At 40.3% G+C, this 17496-nt stretch overlaps 1 protein-coding gene across 1 annotated transcript in view; it reads right to left on the bottom strand.

The window, feature by feature from the left end:
- The window catches only part of LOC137498959 (uncharacterized), a 424246-nt gene that overhangs the window by 256140 nt on the left and 150610 nt on the right, over positions 1-17496 (bottom strand). The window contains exon 3 of the mRNA XM_068226845.1: positions 11875-12007. Coding sequence (XP_068082946.1) covers positions 11875-12007 — 133 coding nt within the window. The remainder of the gene's footprint in view (positions 1-11874; positions 12008-17496) is intronic.

Here is a 17496-nt window from a genome sequence, read left to right as displayed (position 1 = left end):
TCGTAGCTTAGAAGTAACAGACATAAAAGTAGCGAGAACGATCGCTGGTACAAATAGGTGGGATTGATGAAACAATCAGATACCCATAATCCAGCTTTGGAGGTTGGTCATGTGAGATGAATGGAGTACGACAGGATTTTACAAGAACAATGGATTTGGTCATGGAGGGTAAGATAAGTAGAGGGAGACCAGGACGACGATTTTTAGACTCAGTTTCTAATGAGTTCACAGAGCTAGTTACAAATGGGGTATTGCGGAGGCATTTAGTAAATTCACAGAGGCTTGCACACGGAACGCTGAAAGACATAGCACTATATATGAAGATGTATGTATGTATGTAGCCTATGTATGTATGTATGTATGTACGTATGTATGTAATGTCGGATGTACTGTAATTAGAGTTACTGCAATGTTAAGGAACCCCATTCAAAAAATAAAAATAAATTTAAAAAGTAAATGATCTAAGCTCTGCAGACTATCTATATGCAGAGGACATTATCCCTTACGTTACTATTGTATAATGAAGTAAAGGTTATTGAAATAAATACAAGCACATTGACCTCTACAACATAACAATAACACCAGTAATTAGACGGGTCTTTAGAAACCGACATATGTAGATACCCACCAAATGGCTTATCTTAGCTTCTACGTGTATTGAGCAAAAGAGATAGAGAGAAATATTTGAGATTATTATCCTTGCTAGGCACAATGGCTGAATGGCCAGTGTACTGGTCTTCGGTTCATGAGGCTCCAGGTTCGATTCCCGTCGGGGTCGCGGATTTCAACAGTGTGTAGCCAATCCTTCTGGTTCGCGGACTGGGCGTTTGTGTTCATCTTAATACGCATGCCTTCATCTACAAACAACACACCACACAACCCACCACAAGAGAAAAACGTAAGAGTGGATACTCTCCTCCACATAAGGTTGGCGTCAGGAAGGGCATCCACACATAAAACTGGGCCAAAACTGATCAAGTGCCTGTCGCAATAAATAGGGAAAAGGCCAGGAAGAATATTCTTTCTCTTTTGAATAGAAACACCAATATATTCTATTTCACAATAATATCTTATCTAATTCACTTCTTGCATGCAAGCGTTAGATCTTAGATCAACAGTATGGGCTCGATGTTGATAGTAGCATTTCAAAAGATATGTGCTGTTACGCTCACCTCGCATGTTCCATTATTCATTGCAAGGATCTGTTGGTCCACATCGAATTAAACTACATGAATATCCCTAGTGAGCTCTGGGAGGTGGCTGACGATTCTAAAGTAACGAAGCGTTCTTCTTTGTATTCCTTGGAGATCTTCACCAAATCACAGCTGCGCTGGAAATGTAACAACATTCTCGCCGCCCACTGTTCCATTTGGGATGTTCGTATGAACAAGCTGGTATCTGCCGCACGCCTGCCAGACGGCGATTCCGCATCTAGTCATGCTTAGGTAGATTTAACTTTTTATATTACTGAACTGTTGGAATCCTGCAAACTGGATATCTGGATATTCACTGGTAAGACGGCAAACTTGATCTTTTGTACACTGCATAGAAAATTTATACCGAACAAGATAAAAAGTGCAAGCTACCTACATTGCAACTCTTTAATATCGGTTTGTGATGTACCTACAAAATCAGTAAACGTTATGGGGCTTACCAAATTCCCTAGTGTTGAGAGGTAAGTCGTGTACATTATTCAAAGAGTAAATTTCTTACTTGTTTTGAACCCGGTATCGTACTGTTTTACCTGTGACGTAGGAATCGAGGCAATCTTCTATTTATCTTTCCGTAACATTTTAAAGAGGAATGAGATTAAATAAATGACCTCTTTAACCACAAGAGTGCACGTCTATAATACTCAGTAACGCATTTTCGAACTCCAGGAATTTTAGAAAGTATTGAAAATGGAGGTTGGATAAAGAATATTCAATATTAGATTTCATTGCGTCCCTGTAAATGTGAACGTACAGTGCATGTAATATGTGAAACATCTTCGATGGTGATAAATTTAAGAAGAGAACGTCAATTACATCTGATTTATGTGTTGACCGAGCTCGATAGCTGCAGTCGCTTAAGTGCGGCCAGTATCCAGTATTCGGGAGACAGTAGGTTCGAACCCCACCGTCGGCAGCCCTGAAGATGGTTTTCCGTGGTTTCCCATTTTCACACCAGGCAAATGCTGGGGCTGTACCTTAATTAAGGCCACGGCCGCTTCCTTCCCACTCCTAGACCTTTCCTGTCCCATCGTCGCCATAAGACATATCTGTGTCGGTGCGACGTAAAGCAACTAGCAAGAAGAAAGATTTATGTGTTCTATAGGACGTTAAATTATGGACTATATCTTGTCGAATTAATAACGAATATTTCAAATACTATCATTTAGACTTTCACGGCCAGTGTAACAATTCATGATGTATATTTATGCCGTGTAATGAATTATATAAACACTCTCGACGCGTTTCAAAAGGAACCTTGCCTTTTTCATCAGGAGACAACAGAGAAATGAAATATGACGCATGAAAGGTTGCTAGGAGAAAGCAACGAGGAACTTAGAATTACTGTCCTAAGATGTAAAAGGGACGCCATTTTATCCCCTTGCCAGAGACAACGAATGGCAATAGCAAAGCATCATTCTATAATTGTTCTGATAATAGGTAGTCATGATTCACTGAGGTTGTAGCCTGTATCGCGGTTGAAATTATCTGGGGGTTTACGTATTTCTACCGCCTCCCTGATGTTTCTTGGGCGATTTTGTTTTGTACGGGCAAGCACATCCACTTCTTGGAGCATTATATCATGACCAGGTGTTAAGACATGATCAGCAAGAGCTGATTTATCAGGTTGTTTGAGTCTGATACACCTGGTATGTTCTTTGATGCAAGTGCATACTGTTCTCGATGTCTGCCCAATATAAACCCTGCCACAAGTACAGGGAACTCTGTATATACCAGATTGTTGCAATTTAGGCAAACTGTCCTTAGTTGGTCGCAGAAGTTGCCTAATCTTAATTGATGTTCCAAAAACAGTTCGTACATGGTTCCTCTGTAAAATTTTAGTAATACGATCCGTCGTGTCATGTATGTAAGGTAGGTAAGCAGTTCCTTTTACATCTTTTTCCTTAACAGACGTCCGATTATGTGTCGATTTCAGAACCGTAGAGATCATAGTTTCGCTGTAACCGTTGCTTTCAAAGGTGGTTCTCAAGGTGTTAATTTCCTCTTGTAGAGCTGACACATCACAAACTCCTCCTGGCCCTCGTAGTTAGAGTTGTAAGGATACCGTGTTTCTGGGCAGGGTGAAGGTGAGAATCTGCATGGAGATATATATAGGTGTGTGTAGGCTTACGATAAACGCTGTGTCCTAAAGATCCATCCTCTTTATGGTGACGAGAACATCTAAAAATGGTATTTTGACGTCATATTCCATTTCGATGATGAAACAAATGGAAGGTGCTGGCGATTAAGGTGATCCAGGAAATGGCCAAGATTGTTTTCACCTTCCGTTGAAATGACGAGTGTATCATCCACATATCGCCACCATATCTTCGGGATGCAAGACCGATTGAGAAAATAGAAGCAAAAGGAGCCATAAATAATATGAATAGAGTCGTCTGGGTTGAGGATATAAAAGAGGGGTAAATTGTAAATACAATGCCACAGGATCGGACCGGTAGGGAGTACATAGTGAAAGAAAATGGTAACGAAAGTGAAATAAATCTAGCATAAGTCATCCGAGTCCGTTTAGAAGAAAGTGTCTCAAGTGGTATTTACAATAAAACACTAAAGTAGGCTTAAAATAGGCCTACAGATTGCAATAACTAACGAATATTAATTTTATCTATAGCAATAGTGAACTAAAAATGTAGAGATTACATAAATTAAGATTTTAATAGTATTTCGAATAAGATTAATTTGTCCTATAACGATATAATAATGCACTGTATAATGGTTTATGCATATAATGTATGCCTACCACTTTGGTCCCGTTCCTTGATAAGGGGTCGGCGACGAGGAGGGACGAAATTCTATACTGCATGTATTTACGGCCGGATGTCCTTCCTGTCACCAACCTCATTTGACGAGCTAATGAAGGTGAAATGAAGTGGTGTGTGGCACCCTGAGAGACCTGGTGCGGGTCTTTTGATTTGACTCCCATAGGCGACCTGCGCGTCGTGATGAGTGTGCAATGATTAAGACGGCACATACACTCAGTCCCCATGCCAGGGCAGTTAACCAATTATGGTGAAAATTCCTGACCCTACCGGGAATTGAACCCGGGATCCCTGTGACCAAAGGCCAGCACGCTAACCACTTATCCACGGAGCAGGACAGGTGAAATGATTGATCGTGAATGAAATTTGGTAAAGAGTCTAAAGGAATCGGCAGTAGCCTATGAACAGGCCTTTTTTTTTTTTTTTTTTTTTTGCTAGTGGCTTTACGTCGCACCGACAGAGATACATGTCTTTTAACGAGAGTTTAATCCTGATGTAAACATGGTATGTCCATGCCTCCACCAAAGAAAGAGGATTCGCTGAGCGTGTAGTACCGATCTCCACCCCGTCAATGTCTCGTGTTTCGACGTAAAGGGTTGCGCATCACATACGACAACAGTGCGAAGATCTGAATAAACGACTAAACCTGGATTATGTTCAGTTAGTTTATTGAACACATTCATAATGCACTGCCTATGGTCACTTCTGAGCGGTTTTCCTCTTTTGTGCTTCACTACACGCGATGGTGCTACCACTTGCTCCATTTCTCTCACTATGAATACTGACACTGACTGCTACTGCAAGATGCAACACCTTATCTCCTCGCTGTACAGCTTGGAACTATCCCTCAATACGAGAAGACTTCCTGTATTACACCACGCCTTGTGCCTTCATTTCTCGTTATTTAATCACTATTTTATTAAAACAAAACCGCATATATATAACGATATATATGACGGCCATATTTTAATTTGAATATGTACTCCTCTAAACTCTCTAAATGTAATAAACTAAAATAAAATAAAATTAATACGACGTACTACTTTTCTTCGAGCTCACCTGCAGTCGAGTGAGTGCGACGGTTGCTTCTCCAATCAACTACGTCCATGTCCACGTGCATAGGCAAAGTGCCCCGCCTATTTGTTAACATCAGGATTAAACTTTCGTGAAAGGCGGTATAGGTCTTATGGCGACGATGGGAAAGGAAAGGTCTAGGAGTTGGAAGGAAGCGGCCGTGGCCTTAATTAAGGTACAGCCCCAGCATTTACCTGGTGTGAAAATGGGAAACCACGGAAAACCATCTTCAGGGCTGCCGATAGTAGGATTCGAACCCACTATCTCCCGGATGCAAGCACACAGCCGCGCGCCACTAACCACACGACCAACTCGCCCGGTGAAAAGGAACTATCCCAGTATTTAAATGAAAGTGAAAATGGGAAACCACAGAACACCATTTTCAGGACAGTGACGGTGGGGTTCGAACCCACTCGTCTGCCGAATGCAGAGCTTGGCTCCATAGCTGTAGTGCGTTAACACGCGTGGTCATTCCACTCGGTAATAATTTATACGTATAATATATATAATATTTTAATTTGTATAGGCCTTAATGGTTGAATACAATATGGTTTGGCATAAAGCAGGATTCACAACCTGGGCCTCGCGGCTTAAGAAAGACAACATACATACATACATGCATACATACATACATACATACATACATACATACATACATACATACATACATACATACATACATACATACATACATTATCATTATAGACTGTTATGCCTTTCAGCGTTCAGTCTGCAAGCCTCTGAGAATTTACTAAACGTCGCCATAATCCTCGATTTGCTACTAGTGTTGTGGCCTCATTTAGTTCTATACCTCTTATCTTTAAATCGTTAGAAACCGAGTCTAACCACCGTCGTCTTGGTCTCCCTCTACTTCTCTTACCCTCCATAACAGAGTCCATTAATCTCCTAGGTAACCTATCCTCCTCCATTCGCCTCACATGACCCCACCACCGAAGCCGGTTTATGCGTACAGCTTCATCCATCGAGTTCATTCCTAAATTAGCCTTTATCTCCTCATTCCGAGTACTCTCCTACCATTGTTCCCACCTGTTTGTACCAGCAATCATTCTCACTACTTTCATGTCTGTTACTTCTAACTTATGAATAAGATATCCTGAGTCCACCCAGCTTTCGCTCCCGTAAAGCAAAGTTGCTCTGAAAACAGACCGATGTAAAGATAGTTTCGTCTGGGAGCTGACTTGCTTCTTACAGAATACTGCTGATCGCAACTGCGAGCTCACTGCATTAGCTTTACTACACCTTGATTCAATCTCACTTACTATATTACCATCCTGGGAGAACACACAACCTAAATACTTGAAATTATCGACCTGTTCTAGCTTTGTATCACCAATCTGACATTCGAATCTGTTGAATTTCTTACCTACTGACATCAATTTAGTCTTCGAGAGGCTAATTTTCATACCATACTCATTGCACCTATTTTCAAGTTCCAAGATATTAGACTGTAGGCTTTCGGCACTGTCTGCCATTAAGACCAAGTCGTCAGCATAGGCCAAACTGCTTACTACATTTCCACCTAACTGAATCCCTCCCTGCCATTTTATACCTTTCAGCAGATGATCCATGTAAACTACAAATAGCAAAGGTGAAAGATTACAGTCTTTAACTCCTGTAAGTACCCTGAACCAAGAACTCATTCTACCATCAATTCTCACTGAAGCCCAATTGTCAACATAAATGCCTTTGATTGATTTTAATAATCTACCTTTAATTCCATAGTCCCCCAGTATGGCGAACATCTTTTCCCTACGAAACATAAACACAACTGCCTATTCCTCTCGTAGCATTTTTCAATTACCTGGCGCATACTGAAAATCTGATCCTGACAGCCTCTCTGTGGTCTGAAACCACACTGGTTTTCATCCAACTTCCTCTCAACGACTGATCGCACTCTCCCTTCCAGGATACCAGTGAATACTTTGCCTGGTATACTAATCAATGAGATACCTCGATAGTTGTTGCAATCCTTCCTGTTCCCTTGCTTATAGATAGGTGCAATTACTGCTTTTGTCCAATCTGAAGGTACCTTACCAACACTCCACGCTAATTTTACTACTCTATGAAGCCATTTCATCCCTGCCTTCCCACTGTACTTCACCATTTCAGGTCTAATTTCATCTATTCCTGCAGCCTTATGACAATGGAGTTTATTTACTATCCTTTCCACTTCCTCAAGCATACTTTCACCAACATCCGTAAGAAAGACAACAACAATAATAATAATAATAATAATAATAATAATAATAATAATAATAATAATAATAATAATAATAATAATAATTGTACCGGCTGGTACACCTCTACGCCGCGCATTTGAATTTTCCGCCTTAAAGTACTCCTCTATAGGAGAACCTGTAAACTTAAAACTGGACCTACTTAAATTTTTCCTCTGAAAATGTCACTGTGTGCATTTCGACTTATTTTTGTTTACTATTAATCAGGAAGTGTGGACATTCTCTCATAGATGTCTCAATTAAAAAACTATGATCATGCACCCTGGTGCGAAGTGAAGTAACTTGCTTGAAGAAATTTTGTACTCATAAGTTTTTTTATTACTAAATTTCGTTCTTTCATTTGTGGGTTGGGAATATCCGCCAGTTTCGAAGTTAGCCAATCAATTATTTCTGTAATTAATTTTCAGCCAATCCCGTATTTCTTCTTCGATTTTGTGTGTTCCTTTTGATGTGAACCAATAAAACTCCGTGGGTGTGTCCTTATCATTCATGAAAGGTCTCGAATCTTCCCCGAGGGTATAAAAACTGCTGATTTTCTTTCCTCTGGGCCGCTTCATCAACATCTAACTTAGTGTATGGACGTGTAGCAGGAGGCGGGAAGCGCCTCTTCCTTCAGACAGCAGTTCTTCAGTAAGATAATGACCGCTAACATCTTTATTTCTTGCTAGCTCAGCAGTTTAACCCGCGGGGAAGGTCCGAAACCTTTACCATTTAACCCATTTCTATAAACATGTAAATTTCTTCCAGTTTATGTAAAAACTGCATATATCTGTAACTGTAAATCGGGGATAGAGAGTGTTTTACCCTCTCGAGCTCCCCTTCATTTTGTCTTGAGGTGACTACGTTTTGGTAACTGATTTTCTGCTCTTCCTTAATGTGTTAAATTTATTCATTATACGAGTCACCTTCATAGTTTGGAAATAGCCCCTGTTTCATCGGCCTAGTGCCTCTTAGGTTTTAAGAAGTTTCATGTAGGAGTGCAAATTCACGCCTCCATTTATTTTTTTCATTTTGGGCCATTTACTTAACCTATTATTTTTCTACTAAGGCCCAGTAGGCTGGGTACAAGATACCCCCGTTTCATGTTGTGTAAGTTGTGCCTTGATGGCAATTTAGTGTAAGGCCTGGTATTGCCTTTAATAGGCTTGGAAAACTGAGAGCGGGTCAGCTCTTTTAAGTATTGGAAATGTGCCACTAGGAGGCTTGACATTGTTAGGTAGGAGCAAGTACTCCATATTATTAGGGGATTTCTGCCCTGTGGTAAATATTTGTTTGTGAGCTGAGAGCTCAGAAATTGTAAAACTTGGGGCTTGAAGCCCAGATTGTTAAATTGTCTCTGAATCTTGGCTTTTCCTGGTCTTGTACCTGATTGTCGATTATTTGTTGACTTGTTGTTATTTGTTAAACTTTGTAATTCTATGTGAAAATTGTTAAGTTTTGCCAGTTTCGAAAATATAATCTTTAATGCAATTTTAATTCATATCTGGGCCTTGTAGTTAGACCCATTCACTCCGGCACCTTCTTTCACATCTGCTGTTCCACAGATACCTCGGAACAATGATAATAATTGTTACGGAGTTATCCGTGGTAGTTAGAGGTGAAAGAAGGTGCGGGCGGGAATAGGTCTCAACTTACGAAATTAAAGTTAATTTAAAACTTTAACAAAGGTTATATTTTCTTTTCAAAATCAACAAATGAGAACAAATAACAAAGATGTAACAGGTACCAAGTAGCAGGTTAACAATTTAAGAATTTACAGAGCCCCAAGATTAATTTCTGAGCTCTCAGCTCACCACCACAATAGCTAAAGGGCAGAAAAATCCCTAAATACGAGGAGCATTTGCTCTAATTAACAAGTTAAGAGGAAAAGAGCAGACCCGCTCTCAATTTTACAAGCCTATCAAAGGCTACAACAACCTTCATTCCTAACTGCCCTTAAGGCACACATACAGTGAAACGGGGGTATCTTGTACCCAACCTACAGGGCCTTCACATGAAGAAAACAAACACTGGGTTAATTAAATGGCCCAACAAACCAACTTGACTGGAGGCGTACCTTGCACTCCTACATGAAACTTCTTAAAACCTAGGTGGCACTCGGCCAGTTATACAGGGGCTAATCCCATACTATGCAGGTGACACGATAAGAAAACTTTATTACATTACGAAGAGAAGAAAAACGGTTATGAAAACGTAGTCATCTCAAAACAATATGAGCGGGAGCTCGAGAGGGTTAGGCACTCTCTATCCCAATTTGTAGTTAAAGAGACGAAATTTTACCAAATGTCTATTACATTTTAAAGATAGGTTACATGAGAAAAGTTTCGAACCTGCCCCGAGGGTTAAACTGCTGAGCTAGCAAGAAATAAAGTTATTAAACGGCCATTACCTTGTGGATGAACTGCTGCCCGAAGAAAGAGGCGCTTCCCGCCCCCTGCTATATATGTTCACACACTGCGAAAGATGTTACTGAAGTGGCTCCGAGACAAGAAAATCAGCAGTTTATATACCCTCGTGGAACATTCGAGACCTTTCATGAATGATAACAACCCGCCCATAAACTTTTATTGGTCGGCTAAAGATTACAAGTCAAAACTGAAGAAGACATCTAGGATTGGTGGAAAATTAATTACAGAAATTACTGATTGGTCAAATTCAAAACTGGCGGAAAGAGAAGGGTTATACTGCCAACCCAAAAAATGAATGAAAGAAATTTAACAAAGAACAAACTTATGAATACCTAATTTCTTCAAAAAACAGTTCCTTCACTTCGCACTAGGGTGCACAATTATAGTTCTTAAGTAGTGCCATCTAGAAGAGAATGTCCACACTTCTTGCTACAGAGCAAACAAATACAAATCGAAATAGACATAGTTCAAAACACTTCAAAATTTACAGTAGAGACATCTTCCGTGAAACCTTTGATTTAATACAGATTTTAAAGTTCGGAGTTTCTCCTGTAGAGAGGTTTCAACTGGCGCAATATTTGAATTAGCGGCGTGGAGGTGTACCGCCCGGTATAATAATAATAATAATAATAATAATAATAATAATAATAATAATAATAATAATAAGATAAATAGAAAAACTGGGGCCAAAATCTGTAAACACAGTAAAGGAACGGTTGAAGTACTGTGTACGCAGAAATACAGCGACAGAGTTGATCATAAACTAAGTATCACAGAGTTGGTCATTTAATATAAACAAAGGAGGGCCTAAATTAAAGAACATGGAGTCAGAAAGGCAGAGAAAATAGTGGTGAGGACATAAACTAAGGGTCAAAGAGTTGCGTGCGTAGATAAAATAAGTTTAAAAGGAACAACACGTGACGTTCCTGAAACTGAATTGGAGTCAACAGAATTGCGGAAAACCTAAACCCGAGGGCCATGGGACTAGTAAAATGCCAGTCGAGAAATAGTAACACTAGCTTGTGTATATTGGTTAGTTTAAATTTCAAAGACGAATAACTTTAGCGACAATATATAAAAGTGAACTTGAGACAACACGTTGCAGAGTTTGATGGATTAAGTTAGGAAAGACTGGTGGTTATTCTGTAACACAATAGATCAAAGCTGGACGTCGTTATGTGGAGGTGCAGAAACTTGAACCATCGGATGTACTGTGCCCTAGAGACAGAGTGAAAGAAGAAACAAGACAAAGACCTCGTTATCCTGTGACGTCACACGAAAAATGAGAGAACTGTTTCCCTACGTTGCGTCGCATTTCTTGCGGATGCACTCGGCTGGCACGCCATTTCAGTCCTGTGGAGTAATCATCCGAGTTACAGCTCAAGGCAGTAGCCAAAGGTTGCAATGTTTATAGGTTTTATAGCATTTATTACGTTCCTTATAGGCTACTTACAAGTCAGATAACGCGTGTCTAAAGGGTTCATTATTTCTCTTGTTCTTGAGAATCATGACATGTATCAGTTTCTGATAGAGGTTGATTCAATAAAGAAAGTGTCGACCGCAGTGGCACAGTCGGTTAGTAGTCTCGCTGATTCTGGAACATCTGTGATTATAATTGAGGGTTTTTAAATGCTACAACACCATGTCGTTTGTTTCCGCCACATTAACCAATAACTGTGGTGCAAAATTCACACACCCAGCGTCTTTTATACTTACATATTATCTGCGCACCTTTTTTGGATACATTTACACCCTAGTGCTGAATTGGTCGACCTCGGAAATCTTCGAGATTCGTACAGGCAACCTTTGAAACACAAACTATGAATCGCTGTGCGACATCTGGCGTACGCTTTACGTACTAGTACTGTTGTTATTTACACAGCAAAGCCAAACTATAGAATTCACTCTAGGAATAAGATTCGCATCGAGAAATGTTATATAGTGTTATAAAATGTGTGTGTGACACAGTTGTTGGCTTAAGATAACAAAGGTTTAGCAAAATTCATATCGATCGATCATATTATCGATTCAATTCAGATTTCATTTTCATTCAGTTGGCAGTACTACTGGAACCGGAACTGCTCCTTCCTTACTCCTCACATCCGTACACAAATATAACGATAAAAAGTGCGCAGATAATACTTACATCTTCTGTAACTCTCCATAATAGTTGACCACAATACTTCGTTCACGGCAACACAACTTTGAGGCCACAAATCGCACATTCACAAGACTTGCCATTATATTGACGAATATAGGCCTATATCCACGCGATTTTCCTGAAAAAGAAATAAAGGAGAAGTGAAGATTGTAAATATATATTAAGGGTCATAAAGTCACAGCGGCTATTTAATAATGTGGTAATATATACAGGGCTGGGCTGAGTGGCTCAGACGGTTAAGGCGCTGGCCTTCTAACCCCACCTTGGCAGGTTCGATCCTGGCTCAGTCCGGTGGTATTTGAAGGTGCTCAAATACGACAGCCCCGTGTCGGTAGATTTGCTGACACGTAAAAGAACTCCTGTGGAACTAAATTCCGGCACCTCGGCGTCTCCGAAGACCTTAAAAATTAGTTAGTGGGACGTAAAACAAAATAACACTATTATTAATATATACAAGTACAAGGACAGGTTATTACTCTTTATATGATTAATTTCTAGATTAACATGTGTTAACGGCCAAGTTTATCGCCTCTTTACTTTTGTATGGTATGAAATATTCTAAATGAAATGTAGCATACTGTCTTCGTATAATTTAATTACGGATCATCAAAAATTTACTAGAGTTTCATCCTTAGAGATGTTACATAAATACGTGTTATCCTCCTATAGAAATGAAAATGATGCCAATTGTTATTCTTTTCAATACTGAATTTCCACGACAGTGTTGATGACTGTTGTCCAATGCTCTTCGAGTGTCTGCTGAAAGTTACCTGTAAATTTCATGATAATAATTAATAATGTTAACTGCTTTACGTCCCAATAACTATTTTTACGGTTTTCGGAGATGCCGAGTTGTACCGCTGGAGTTCTTTTACGTGCCAGTAAATCTACTTACACGAGGCTGACGTATTTGAGCACCTTCAAATACCACCGGACTGAGCCAGGATCGAACCTGCCAAGTTGGGATCAGAAGGCGAACGCCTCAACCGTCTGAGCCACTAAGCCCGGCCCTGTAAATTTCAAACCGAGAATTTTTTTCATTCTTTTACAGGGATTTCAGCAATTATTATGTGTTTTGGCTAGATACCGAATGGTAACAAGACATATTTCTGATAATTCTCGCCGTGTTGTAGTGTTTCTTTATTAGAGAGTCGAATTTGTTCTTCAAGCATCAAATCCGTGAAAACAAATATTCAAAAATTTGCAGTGCCTAGTTTAATGAGATAACATTCAAGCGTAAGTTCATAACGATTTCTGTAACACGTCTGACATATTTTGTTTTATTTTTTAATTAGAAAAATATTTTATTTTCTATGACAAAGAAAAGGATGCATAAATAATTACGGTGGTACATAAACAGTCATAATGTTACAAATAAACACCAGACACAAAAACTACAAGCAACAAATCTTCAGAGATGCACGATAAATAAGGATATCCAGCCAGATATAAAAATAATGACACGTGATCTATCACTTTAAAATAAAGAACAGAAAGGCACTTCAGCTTCGTCTGTGTCCTGTAACTACTGCGCAATTACATCGTTCAATTAAATAATTAAATTAAGAAAAAAATAAATGAATACATAAACAAAATAGTATTCACACGTGCTCTAAAGCAAAGCAAAGTCACCTCCGTAAAGGCCATGAAGGCCCTTGGACGAGTGGAAGGTTAAGGCTTCCACCAATGTTAACCTCGGCACGTGATGGGGTAGAGTGGTTAGCTCTACGTCCGGCCGCCTTTGCCCCCAGGAATTAACCTGGTACTCATTTTTGGTGTAGGATGAGTGAACCTCAGGGCCATATGCACCTCCGGAAGTGGAAGTCTCGTTTCTTAAATTTTACGACTTCCTGACGGGGATTCGAACCCACGTCCTTCCGGGCGAACCGAGCACGCAGCCCCTTCTTTCCTTCATGGGGCCTCTAAATATCAGTTCCTAATTAGCGTCGACCTCTAAGATCTTTTTCTACCATATTTTACCTTCATTCCCACCTAGATGTATCTGCTCCCTTCACAAACCTGCAGGTTGTTCTTATTGGGTCTTCTTGGATTTTTCTCCCTCTTCAGCTGGTAGTCCTAGAGTGGAGAGTCCAATTCTACCCAGCGCCTCACATTCGAAAAGTATGTCTTCAGCTGAACATTTTTTTTTTTTTGCTAGGTTCTTTACGTTGCACCGACACAGATAGGTCTTATGGCGACAATGGGACAGGAAAGGGCTAAGAGTGGAAAGGAAGCGCCCGTGGCCTTGATTAAGGTACAGCCCGGTGTGAAAATGAGAAACCACGGAAAACCATCTTCAGGGCTGCCGACAGTGGGGTTCGAACCTACTATCTCCCGAATACTGGATACTGGCCACACTTGAGCGACTGCAGCTATCGAGTTCGGTTCAGCTGAATGTATTATTATTATTATTATTATTATTATTATTATTATTAGTAGTAGTAGTAGTAGTAGTAGTAGTAGTAGTAGTATACTGTTCCTTTTTTAATTCGTCCTGGTCTTTGTTCTCCTTTGTCTCTCGAACAGACGTAACTAATTCTCTATACGACAGAATCCGTAATGTCAAGTGGAATGTAGGAAACAAGACACAGTATATTGAATTCCTCCTTTCCATGAATGTCATCCATTGACTTCCAAGGGAAAGTAGGTCTGTCAAAAGTCAGTTCGTTATTATAATTTTCGTACTACATATAGACGAGTGTCGTGTTCAGAGAGCTTTCTCCTACTCCAGCTACAGCCTGTCAGAAGCAGACCACTAGATCATGGTAATAAGCGCTAAGCAATTCCGTCGCCTCACTGGGAGATGGTCGATAACAGAGGCATTAAACCAAATGAGTGGAGGTCCCACTAATTTTACTAGTACTCTCATCAAGATATATCTTCGTGTTACGTGACCACATGGTAAGGAGGAGTGTCCATAGATCATACATAACGAGCAGAGAAGACTCATACTTTTTCTTAGTTGATATAATTTATTGCATTGTCGAGGTTTGTTGGTCACTCACTACCTATAGCAGGGATGGCGAACCTATGACACGCGTGCCAGAAGATGACGCGCGAGCACGACTTATGTGGCACGTCACACAACATACTAACATATTTTAATGTTTTTAACATAGGTCTAAAACCTAGCATCTTTTAACATTAGGTTCAATTCCTAATGCCATATTTTTACAAACCTAATTAGGTTAAACCAAAATATGTATTCTTCGGGGGTGGCAGCTAATCACACTAACCACTACACCGCGCAGGTGGACTTTATTATTATTATTATTATTATTATTATTATTATTATTATTATTATTATTATTATTATTATTATTATTATTCGTGTCGACAGAATATGACTCACAGACAAAGCTGACCTAACGTGTCGTGTTTGATAGCTGAAGAGCTTTGAAATCGAAAGTAGTGGATATGAATATTGCTACCCGGCCATATGGTCTAGGAGTAACCAGCCCACCTCTTACGCAGAGGTCTATGGTTCGATTCCTGGCCAGGTCAGCAAATTTTACCTGTGTTTGAAGGTTCGTTTGGTGACCACTCAGCCAAAGTGATGCCATTTATACAATTTACATATATTATTTTACAATTGGCTTTACGGTGCACCGAACACAGATAGCTCTTATGGTGAAGATGGGATAGGAAAAAGGTTAGGAGGGCCAAGAATCGACCGTAGAACGTACAGTCTCCTCATTTGATCTCCCGAATGCAGGCATAAGTCATCCCAACATTATGAGACCGTTGGAAACGATGTTCCTATTCCTAAAGAAAATAACGCCATCGGGACGTAAATTGCTAAATAAAGTACCGCGTATAAGAAGACATTTGTGAAGATGATGACGATGATGACGATGTATTTTGGTATTCGATCCTCAATTCTTGGACTTGTTATTAAGAACTACCTATCTGGTGCTCGCTTCTTTCTTTTCTTTTATTTGCTAATCTGTGTTACGTCCCACCGACACAATCATATATTATGGCGCTGATGGGATAGCAAAGCGATAGGACTTGGAAGCAAACGTGGCCTTAATTTGCCTGGTGTGATAATGGTTGACCACGGAAAAATATTTTCAGAGCTATCGACGGTGAGATTCGAAGCCACCGTCCCCCGAATGCATGCTAACAGCTACGCGACCCACACAGTTCAGTCCTTCTTTCTGTAATGGGAGCTATGTATTCATTGTACTATGTTATGTGCCCTGGCCAGATCTTATTCTCGCCTTTTTTTTAATAGACTCCTGTAATTTCTTCAGTACATCTTTAATCTGTAGGCTTCTCCAACACCAAATCTCAAATGCTTCAAGTTGGCCTTTTCCTCTGTCTCCTTCCGATCGTCTAGGTGTGAAACCTATATAAAACCATGCTACTCAGAAAATTCTGAGCGTTAGATTGAACACCTAAACTACAATGTTAAATTCATCTTTCTTAATATACAGGATAAACTTTCAGGACACATTCCTCACACGTAGAAGAAGAAAGTATGTTATATGGACATGGAAACGAAAACAACTAAGTGAGAACTCATTTTCTACAACTCTGCATAGCACATTAATCATGGGAAACGCATAGGAACAGAACATACCAGCATTACCACATGAAACACTTTCTTACATGAAATGCTGTCCCTTAGTATTGAATCCGCTCGATTTCAACACAAAACGGTAGTCTGTTATTAACATTTATTTCAAATAATATTTTCACCCTTTACTGAAAATAAAAACCTACAACCTGTTTTCCAGTCATTGACCGGGTCAGGGATGGATGAATGAAGCAGATATAGGCTATTAGTACGATGGGGTCGCCACTCCCAAAGTGATTTATTAATGACTGATAGATGCTATGAAATGAGAATGGAGAGTGTTGCTGGAATGAAAGATGACAGGGAAAACCGGAGTACCCGGAGAAAAACCTGTCCCGCCTCCGCTTTGTCCAGCACAAATCTCACATGGAACGACCGGGATTTGAACCACGGTATCCAGCGGTGAGAGGCCGACGCGCTGCCGTCTGAGCCACGGAGGCTCCTCACCCTTTACTATTTTTACCAAATCCGACTCGTTGGCTTAATGGTCAGTGTACTGCCCTTCGGTTCAGAGGGTCCTTGCTTCGACTCCCGGCTGGGTCAGAATTTTGATCGCTTCTGATTAATTCTTCCGGCTTGGGGACTGGGTGTTTGTGTTCGTCCCCTCTTCATATTCAGACAACACACCACACTACCGACCACCACCGAAACACTCAATAATGAATAAATGAAAAAGAATCCACAGCCTTTTCCAGTCATTCGACCGGGACAGGAATGGAATGAATGACGTCACTATCTAGCGGCAAGGATATGAATTGTGCCGGCTACCGAAGCCTGTCACACTCCTCTGGGGCAATTATTAATGACCGACAGATAAAATGAAATTATATTGGAGAGTGTTGCTGGAATGGAAGATGACGGGAAAAACCAGAGGACCCGGAGAAAATCCTGTCCTGTCTCCGCTTTGTCCAGTAAATATCTCACATGGAGTGATCGGGATTTGAACCACGGAATCCAGCGGTGAGAGGCCGGCGCGCTGCCGCCTGAGCCACGAAGGCTTGCAATAATACGTCCCTTCATATAGG

The sequence above is a fragment of the Anabrus simplex genome, chromosome 3, assembly GCF_040414725.1.
Source record: "Anabrus simplex isolate iqAnaSimp1 chromosome 3, ASM4041472v1, whole genome shotgun sequence".
NCBI classification, from domain to species: domain Eukaryota; kingdom Metazoa; phylum Arthropoda; class Insecta; order Orthoptera; family Tettigoniidae; genus Anabrus; species Anabrus simplex.
The sequence above is the reverse complement of the archived record's forward strand: the minus strand, read 5'-3'. Positions and strand labels throughout refer to the sequence as shown.